The 10,221-nt window shown below is 35.3% G+C and overlaps 1 protein-coding gene across 1 annotated transcript in view; it reads right to left on the reverse strand.

Annotated features, from left to right (window-relative positions):
* Positions 1 to 403: 403 nt before the first annotated feature.
* The window catches only part of LOC107690796 (myocyte-specific enhancer factor 2A-like), a 26,137-nt gene continuing 16,319 nt past the window's right edge, over positions 404 to 10,221 (reverse strand). Inside the window, exons 4-11 of the mRNA XM_016489215.1 lie at positions 7,309 to 7,443; positions 5,998 to 6,175; positions 4,961 to 5,020; positions 3,719 to 3,861; positions 3,562 to 3,588; positions 2,488 to 2,605; positions 2,254 to 2,380; positions 404 to 968 (exon numbers count right to left, since the gene is read on the reverse strand). Coding sequence (XP_016344701.1) covers positions 659 to 968; positions 2,254 to 2,380; positions 2,488 to 2,605; positions 3,562 to 3,588; positions 3,719 to 3,861; positions 4,961 to 5,020; positions 5,998 to 6,175; positions 7,309 to 7,443 — 1,098 coding nt within the window. The 3' untranslated portion in view covers positions 404 to 658. The remainder of the gene's footprint in view (positions 969 to 2,253; positions 2,381 to 2,487; positions 2,606 to 3,561; positions 3,589 to 3,718; positions 3,862 to 4,960; positions 5,021 to 5,997; positions 6,176 to 7,308; positions 7,444 to 10,221) is intronic.

The following is a 10,221-nucleotide window of genomic DNA, read 5'->3' on the forward strand; positions in this document are numbered from 1 at the left end:
GTGGTTTTAAGAACAAAAGTCAAATTTATGATTAGCTAATTTTATCACCCACAAAGGCGTTGCTAGGTGGTTACATTAATAAATCTAATTAATCAACCATTTTTGGGCCATTTTATCATCTGTTCTCCACAACCCTTGAAAGAACTGAAACTGTCATTTGGCTGCCAGTTGATGACTGAAATGCAGATACCTGAGGTTCATCTAAAACTTGACAGACAAGTAAGCACTCCATGGAAAATTTTAAGTTTGCTATTTCAAACTTTTAAAATCATATTTTGTCCCCCCCCCCAACAATTTTGATTACAAGGGCATCAAACTCTACATACACTAAACTACAGCAAATATTAAATCCCTATCATATATGGCTTTGATTGAGGACTCGGATAAAAAATGGCTTGCAAAAAATAATATACTGCAAATAATGCAGCAAAGCTAACCCTCTATTGACAAAACAGTGTCATACACTTCATAACTTAGGCTTTTAACAATATAAAAAAATCTAATAACAATACAAACAACGAAACGCACTCATTTACAATAACGGTCTTTGTATTTCCCTTTCAGAGACACCTCTTCACACTTCTAAAGCAGTGCTTTGTGTTTGTTGCACAACAGCAGTGTGCATATCTGAAATGTGACTTTAAAAAGACATACTAAGTTAGTCTGTGCGCATGCGTTTGACTGAGGGATCTTCCTGGCTCTCTGTCTCTGGTGATGATCTTTGTCCTGATGTAGTGGTGCCTGGGTGAGAGTCCAGCCGCTGGTCCTCACGGTCGCTACCTTCATATGAACTGCCAGAAGAACTGAAGCTCTCAGCAGGAGAGCGGCCCACTTCTTTTCCAGAGCTGGGCCGAGGTCTGGTGTGGATGGTGGGGTACAGCGAGTGACCGACACGCTCTCTGGGAGGGGAGATGGGCTCTGATTTGATGCTGATGGAGCCAGAAGCCTGAATTTGAGGTTGTGTGGTTCTGGAGAGAACAAGGATGGTTATTAGTATGCCATTTACAAAAATGTTAAAAAATTTGGGGTCAGTAAGATTTTTTATTTTTTTAAAGAAATTAATACTTTTATTTAGCCAAGATGCAATACACTGATCAAAGGTGAAAATAAAGACACTTATTATGCTACAAAATATTTCAATTGCTGTTCTTTTGAACTTTCTATTTATCAAATAATTCAGTTTCCACAAAAATAGTATGCAGAACAACTGTTTTCAATATTGATAATAATAATAAATGTTTCTTGAGCAGCAAATCAGTATATTAGAATGATTTCTGAAGAATCATGTGACACTGAAGTCTGGAGTAATGATGCTGAAAATTCAGCTTTGCATCACAGAAATAAATTACATTTTAAAATGTATTACAATAGAAAACAGTTAGTTTAAATTGTTAAAATATTTCAAAGTATTACAATTTTACTGTATTTTTTATCAAATAAATGCAGCCTTGATGAGCATAAGAGACTTCCAAAAAATGCCCCCCCAAAAATTGCAACAATCCTAAACCTTTTCAACAACAGTGTATGTCTTGAAGTCAACATTGAATCAAAATTGATATCATATTTTTTAACACATATTACTGGTCTGATTGTGCATGATTCATAAAGAATAAAATGTTAACAAAAATAATAAATGTAACTGCCCCTCTGAAACAACCTTCTCATTTTGTTCTCACAAACAACAGTGGGGGGGAAAAAGTTAAATGGTTTGTGAACGCAGTTGTGCATTTATAGTTGTGCTAGACCCTTTTGAACCAAAAAAAAAAAAAAAAAACACTCCAAACTGGGATTAACAGTGTATGTCTTGAAGTCAACATTGAATCAAAATTGATATCATATTTTTTAACACATATTACTGGTCTGATTGTGCATGATTCATAAAGAATAAAATGTTAACAAAAATAATAAATGTAACTGCCCCTCTGAAACAACCTTCTCATTTTGTTCTCACAAACAACAGTGGGGGGGAAAAAGTTAAATGGTTTGTGAACGCAGTTGTGCATTTATAGTTGTGCTAGACCCTTTTGAACCAAAAAAAAAAAAAAAAACACTCTCAAACTGGTATGACGTTTAGCTGGACCCTTGACCAGTATGTACCAGTAATTTATTCCACTTTTGAACTTTTCTTTCAGCAGATGTAATGTAAAGTGTATGAAGTACATTTCAAATTAGGTATAAAATCTTTCTGTGGTTTCACAATTTAACACTAATAGGTGAATGAAGGAAATGCATGCCACAATCCCACATCCTCACCTCTGGGCACTGAAGCCTGGCTGACCATGATGACTGTGTTTCCATGAAGACCCTGCTCCTGATGTGACAGCATCTGGTGAACTGAAGCTATGTAAAGAACTGGGCTCTGTACTGCTCAAGGCAAAATCTGTAAAAAATGAAAGAGTTAAATAGTAGAATAGCCTTTCACCAGTGTCATGAGGTCCAGAATCTAATAGTATTATATGATGTATTATGTACAGGTCAATTATATACCTGTAGTAAAAGATGATGTCATGGCTGAGTACACAAGGCCCTGGGGATGTAGACTGGGGGTTGCCACGGATACCACGGGTGTGTTCAGTGATTGGCTGGACTGAGAGTTGTCTATTCTCTAAGGTTTAAATAAACAATGAACATGGTGCAAACAACAGTGGTTGATTTGTGTGGAGCAAAACAGATAACAGTAAAATTATATGCTCCCTATTCATTAATTTTCATATTTTACTCAAAAATGAAATCCTTTGAATATTTTATATTAACCACCATCGATGTTGGTATATCATACTGCACTGTCACAGTAAGCAGACTAACATAAATCCCTTTGCAAAATAATGCAGAGTTGGAGCTGATATTATGAATAAGTGCCACTAATCAGCTAACATAAACAACAACAAATTTGGGCAACTTCAACCACACTTAAAATGACTAAATGACACTATATTAAATGAAAAACAAAATAATAAAATAAAATAAACATAATGGAACAGAATAGAACACAAAACAAAATTAAACAAAACGGAACATAGCAAATAAAAAACTAAACTAAACAAAATAAAATAAAAGAACAGAACAGAACAGAACAAAAACAAAACAAAAAAACAGAACAGAAAAAAGCAAAAAAACCCAAGAAAACATAACAGAACAAAACAAAATAAAATAAAAGAACAGAATGGCAGAAAACAAAACAAAACAGAACAGAACAAAGCAAAACAAAAAGAAAAGAAAAGAAATAAAAGAACAGAACGGCAAAAAACTAAACAAAGCAAAACAAAAAAAAACAGAACAAAGCAATATACATATCTCTTAATTGTCTAAATAATCTTTGGGACTAGGTTTTCAGTTAATATTATATAGTTTTGAGTTAACCATAAACAGAGCAGTTTATGAAGGTTTCAGTGTAAGCTTTGACTGTGATGTTTCACTGAACCACTAGATGGCCTCATAGCATCTAACTGTTAAACATTAGCTAGCTGTATCACAGCCGATTTTCTTACATTTTTTATGACCTAGTTAATGAGTCATTTTTTAAAAGCTTTTCTGAATAAAACTTTATCAAATTGCCCTTACCAAATGTTCCTCTCCTTCCTCTGGCGGCTTGCAAGAAATAGATTTAAGGAAGGACAGTTTCAGACAGGTCAATACTTTCTCATTGTCTAATGATTTCAGGATGTTTCACTGACATATTACAGATCTGTAGCTGATGGCAGACAAAAGAAACTCTCACCAGTGAAGAAGCAGTGCCCTTGCACACAGGAGGAATGAGCACTCTGAGATCAGGTTTGCGGCCCGATGTAGACGACGCTTGAGATTTTGCAGAAACGACTCTTCCCATACTGTTTCCTTCTGAACCGCCAACAAAGCCATTAGCTGAATGAGGCACAGCAAAAAGGGATATTAATAAAATTTGACTGAGGTATAGATTAAAACTGTGCACTGATGTTGTCAAAAACGTAAACCTTGGGTGGGCAGGATCAATGATGACAAAATTATTTTAAAAACTGAAAAATATTACTGACATGTACAGTTAGTTCCATTTAAAAGTTTGGTGTCAGTAAGATTTTTGAATGTTCTTTGAATCTCTGAAGGAGTCTCTGATGTTCATCAAGGCTACATTGATTTGATCAAAACTTCAATAAAAACAGTAATATTGAGAAATATACCTTTTAAATGTCTTTGCTATCACTTCAAATTATCAATTTAATGTGTCCTTAGACTCCTTACTGAAGAAAAATATAAAATAAAACAAATTCAACAAAAAAAACTGACCCCAAATTTTTAATTGGCAGTGTATTTAATTTTCATTTAGTCATTTTTTGTCAATTATATACAATTTCATTTGAATATAATTTCTGACTTTAAACCATTTAAACACATTCTCAGTTTTTAACTGAGAAACATCTAAATTATTTTCTATAGTAAATGACAGCATATAGGCCTACAGAGCTTAAAGAGAAGTGAAGCTCTATATCTTTATAAGATACAGAGCTTCGCTTGTCTTTAACCTGGAGCATTTCATTAACAGACAAATCAGAAATGCAGAAAAGACTAGTGATGAATAAAAAGATCAGTTTGTCCTGCATGAAGTCGTGACCTCACATCCTGCCCACACCAATCAACATCAAGTATTAACACACAAAGACATATTGTATAAACACACATACAGGATCTGCCACATTCTCATCTACTTTCATTTATATGCAACATAAATAATTGCAGTATAGTGAAAATTGATGGCTTCATGCCCAAAATACAGTAAATGATATACACATCCAGCTCTTTAAAAACATTCACATTCACATTGTGAATGGTTTGTAATTTGATCTCTCATGTAAGTAGAACTGCACAGCATGCAGGGAAGTAAATCACATGTTTAATGTTTGTTCTTTAAACAGACTGACACCTTAGAGAAACTTAATCATTACATTCGGGCACATTGTATAAGTTAACCAAAAAAGGAAGTACCTACCCACATGACTGGAGTGTACACCGTTTGGAAGAGTGATGTCTGAGAAACCTGGCATGCCATCTGAACATATGAAAATGAAACTTCATATGACTGATAAAAGTGACACTTCACCCAAAAATTACAATTCTGTCATAATTTACTCACCTTCAAGTCGTTTCAAACCTGAATTCATTTCTTTCAAATGTTGGACACAAAAGAAGATATTTTGAAGAATGTTGGTAACCAAACAGTTGACGGTAGCCACTGACTTCCATAGTAGGGAAAAAAATACCATGGAAGTCAATGGCTACCGTCAACCAACATTCTTCAAAATATCTTATTTTGTGTCCAGGAGCTAAAGCTAATTTTTACAGGTTTGGAACAACTGGATGTATGACTGATTTGACTGAACCAAAGCAATGGCAATGCTATAATATTTTGATACCAGGGAAAGGAATGATTAGCATATCAACCATAGGGTGACCATACGTGCCATTTTTCCCAGACGCGTCCTGGCCAGGATTTCTATATTGCGTAAAATATCTAGGTTTTGGCTTTGTTTGCGTGTGCACATCGGTGTATGACATCAAAATACCATACAGACGGTTCCTTATGCTTTCAAAATGCTCTCGAGGTACTTTGATGTCAAACACTGATCGATCTGAGCCGCGCTGCTTTAAAGTCGAACAGACATCCTATGTATGCGTATTTGCATCGCTTTGACCGTAAATCCCACCTTCTCACACACACACCATGATTGGTCCATTATGTACAATGCCTGCATGTTATTGGTCAAACTACTTTTCGATCATTACCTTCAGCAAGCATGAAAACAGGAAAACAAAGCCAAAACAAATCCTGGCAAGGACGCGTCCGGGAAAAATGGCACGTATGGTCACCCCTAATTAACCACTGTATTTACATGGAATTCCAAGCTACTTCAAAACATAACATGGAATTACTATTGTACAGCACACATTATCATGTATCATGTCCAGGAAACCACATCATGATGGTATCGCATTCAAAAATGATGGTAATGTGCAGTAGATACTGACCCATGACAGCTGTGCTGCTGTTGCTCTGGAGGCTGTTGGAGGACAGAGACAGCATGTTCGTCCCGCTGAGGGACACTGGGGTGTCCAGAGAGCTGTCTGTGCTGTAGGACAGCGTGGTGGGGTTGGTGACGGGCAAAGTCAGCGGTATCGAATAACTCTGCTGACCCAGAGCAGCCGGCTGATGAAGACAAAGAAGAAGATGTGAGAGAGATGTGAAGGGAATAGTTAGATTAGTAGCAGTGCTGGGTAGATTACTTACAAACTGTAGTGCGTTACTGATTACAAATTACATTACAAAAACTGTAGTAACTTAACCTGGATTACACATATTAGGTAATGCAGTCTGACTACTTTTTGATTACTTTTGACCCAACTTGTTTGTCACTAAGACTTCAAAAAATCAATAAATAAAGATAAAAAAAATCAATAAAATAAAATATATTTCATTTTTGGTTAACAATATGAAGAAAAGCATTGAACATTATATTACAGCAGGGTATCCCAAACTAGGGTTTGTGAAAAAAAAAAAACTGTAGGGTGTTAATGAAAAGCTAATAATTAATGAAATCATAAAAATGTCAAAACCTTGGGAATCACTCACTACATTAAATGAACAAACATTAATGATATTACATGGACAAATTCTTACAAGTTTGAAATATTTTTGTTCAGACTTCCAATATTAATAATTAGTAAAGGTCACTGGATATAATGAAGGCATAATTTTTCACAGCTATGCTCAGCAGTGTTTAGTTACTTTGCATAATTAGTCTCATGTATATAAGTGGTAGGTTCATATAGAAAAAATTATTTAAACGAAAATAAATAAATAAGGGCAGGGGTGAATCAATAAATTATGAATAATTTACTGCTATTGTGTGAATAATAGGTAATCATGTAATCCATAAAAAAGTAGCTGTAATCTGATAATGAGAATTTTTAAAAATGTAATATAATCTAATTACAAGTACTTAATGTTTGGAATCTGATTACCTAATCCAGATTACATGTAACCAGTTACTACCCAGCACTGATTAGTAGTGGTCACCTGTGCAAATGCTAGAGTTCTGGATGGTTGCAAGGACGTGTTTTGGCTGTTTTTACAGTGTTGCTACCTACTGTAGGTGGGTACTGTACTGTGGTTGCGAGAGTGGTTGTAAAGGTGTTGCTATGTAGTTTCTAAGGTGGTGTGGTGAGCACAAGGGAAGTGGGAAAAAAGAGAGAAAAAAACGTTTTCCTATCCTAAACTTTTGAACAGTAGTGTAGTCTAACAGGGATGCCAAGACGTAAAACATGCATCACACTGCTTACAAGTTTGTGATTTCTCATCATATTGTCAAACTCTTCATTAATCTTCTGATATTTCTCCTCCGTGTGAGGCGTGAGGACATATGAAGCTTCTGGATCTGGGCTGTCACAACCTCTTTGTTTCTTCTTGTTCAGCACCTGTAAGGAGCAGCAAAGAAGAACAGTATGATGGCATTAAAACTCTAACATTCACTATGATTTTCAATGTCTATATGCAAAAATATACAAATATAAGGCTAGTCTGATAGTAGTACAAAAATGCAAATTCTTCTTTGAAAATACCTTTTACTATAAACGGATGGAGTGCACACTGCAGACATAATATTGGAACAGCATCAAATGAGCATGATATATAAGAGATTAACTATAAACCAAATACAAAATATATTATTCAGCTACACTGTATACTACCTTGATTTTATTTTTTTTAATAGGAAGTAAAAAAGTAGACATTATTATGTTTTATATTGTTGTCATGTGACCTCATCATATTGAATGTTTAATTTAACAGTTGCCATCCAGTTATGATCTCTTATCACACTGGAAATGAAAAAAGGTAAGCTGAGTACATTGCATTATGGGATGCAATATTGCATACATTTAACTCAGTTATATACTGCTCATTTAGGCAAATGTCATCAAGGTATTATATCCATACAGAATATTTTCCTACCTATTACTGAATATTACAGTCAGTGCCAAAGCAAAAGTGCAGGACAGTAGATTGAGGACCCTCTTGCAGCGGTTTAAGGGCCCTTATGAGAGTGAATGGAAATCAGAAGCCTATCTCATCCTCAGGCGTCTGTAATGCTGTAACTCTGTGCTTTAATGTTATAACTGGGCCTATGTCTGAGATAGAGGTTAAAGAGTTCAGCTAGGAGGTTCTGATTCTCTATTAATCCGAAACAAATCTAAGCGCTAATCATATGGAAATCAAAACCAAAAAGATATGCAGTGAAGATTTTGACTAATGTGTCAGGATCTGCCCTACTCTAATCATCATCATCGGCTCCAGGACGTCCAGGTTGAAGGAGTTAATGCAATTTATGACCAATTTCCTAGGTATAGTCATTCAGTAATCAATGCGAAATGGTCCGCTATGGTCGATCTCCAATAAAAGACAAAAATTACACAATATTCTCTTACAAATCTCAACTAAATCTCTTCATAAACTGTAGAGGAGACACATACTGTATGAGACGCAGGAGGCTAAAGCAAAATTCTCCATTTAATCTCATTCCAATCTGTCTTGAGGAAGAGATTGCAGTTACATTTTTTCTTTGCAACTGGACATTTGCATTTCTCTTAAAGGAATAGTTCACCCAAAAATGAAAATAAACTGAAAATGTACTCACCCTCAGGCCATCCAATATGTAGAGTTTGTTTCTTCGTCTGAACAGATTTGGAGAAATGTAGCATTGCATCACTTGCTCACCAGTGGATCCTCTGCACTGAATGGGTGCCATCAGAATGAGAGTCTAAACAGCTTATAAAAACATCACAATAATTCACAAGTAATTCACACCACATCTTGTGAAGTGAAAAGCTGTGTTTGAAAGAAACTAATCTATCAAGTTATTTCAAACCACAGCAAACCGTTGTTTCTGGGCAAAATACCAGGGTTTATAATCCATAATAACGCTTCCTCCAATGACAAAATCCATCCCCTGTTGTTCTCTTACATAAAAACCCACCAACATATTTGTTTAGAAGCGTTTTGGACTGTTTTCGCTTGAAACTTAATCTGTGCATATTTCTCTCCTGATTTAGACGAGACATCTTTTTCACTGGCGAAAGCAATAATATAGATTATTGACTCGTATTTTTGCTGGAAGCACTGGTTTAAAGTTGAAGACGTCTTAACAGTGGATTTGTTTCTTGCAAACACACAGCTTTCCACTTCACACAATGTTAATCGATGGACTGGAGCGGTGTGGATTACTTGTGGATTATTGTGATGTTTTTATCAGCTGTTTGGACTCTCATTCTGACGGCACCCATTCACTGCAGAGGATCCATTAGTGAGCAAGTGATGTAATGCTACATTTCTCCAAATCTGTTCTGATGAAGAAACAAACTCATCTATATCTTGGATGGCCTGAGGGTGAGGACATTTTCAGCAAATTGTCATTTTTGGGTGAACTATTCCTATAACACTGAAGTATAATTATTTGTAACTTAGGTTTATTAATTTTCTTAGATAACCCTCCTTATCAATCTTTAAAATAATTTCTATTTGGATGCATATTATGTCTGAATATCAAATTAAAGTGGCAACTAAGCTCAAAGTTCCTATAGGCTATATGGCATGCTAATATACTGTAAATCACAACCTCAGTAGTAAGTGTGTACGCTAATGTGAGACCAGCACACACAACTTTGATTCAGAGATGCATTTCTGGTACACGTAAGTGATTTGTGATTCATGGAGGCTAATGAGAGCAGCACTCGCCAAGAAAGCCACGTCCTTGACTGATAGTATCTCAAGTTTCCTCGGTATGAATGTTGGATAAGACTGGATCCTTATTTTTAGCTACAACCAATTAGCACCACTCACACAAAATCTGTTCACACGACTTCAGCACCAGCATTTAGCTACAGATAGCTAGACGCTGAACACGCATTCACTTTAAACCTGGTATCTCTACAGAAAGTCTCATTTCTTATTGCAAGCAAATATTGCACATGCAAAAAAAAACTGTATTTTTGGTGAAAAGTTTTTTGTTTTTTTTAGAACAAAATGTAACTCTGATTTTAACTTTTACATTTCGCAATTCTGAGATTTTATCTAAGTTTACATTTTGCAATTTTGACTTTGTTTCTAAGAATTCTGATTTTACATTTTGCAATTATGACTTTTTTTTCTCAGAATTCTGAGTTTATCTCACAATTCTGTTTTTTTTTTTTTTTTTTTTT

Source organism: Sinocyclocheilus anshuiensis, unplaced genomic scaffold (assembly GCF_001515605.1).
Source record: "Sinocyclocheilus anshuiensis isolate Anshui unplaced genomic scaffold, SAMN03320099.WGS_v1.1 scaffold3406, whole genome shotgun sequence".
In the NCBI taxonomy this organism is placed as follows: Eukaryota; Metazoa; Chordata; class Actinopteri; order Cypriniformes; family Cyprinidae; genus Sinocyclocheilus; species Sinocyclocheilus anshuiensis.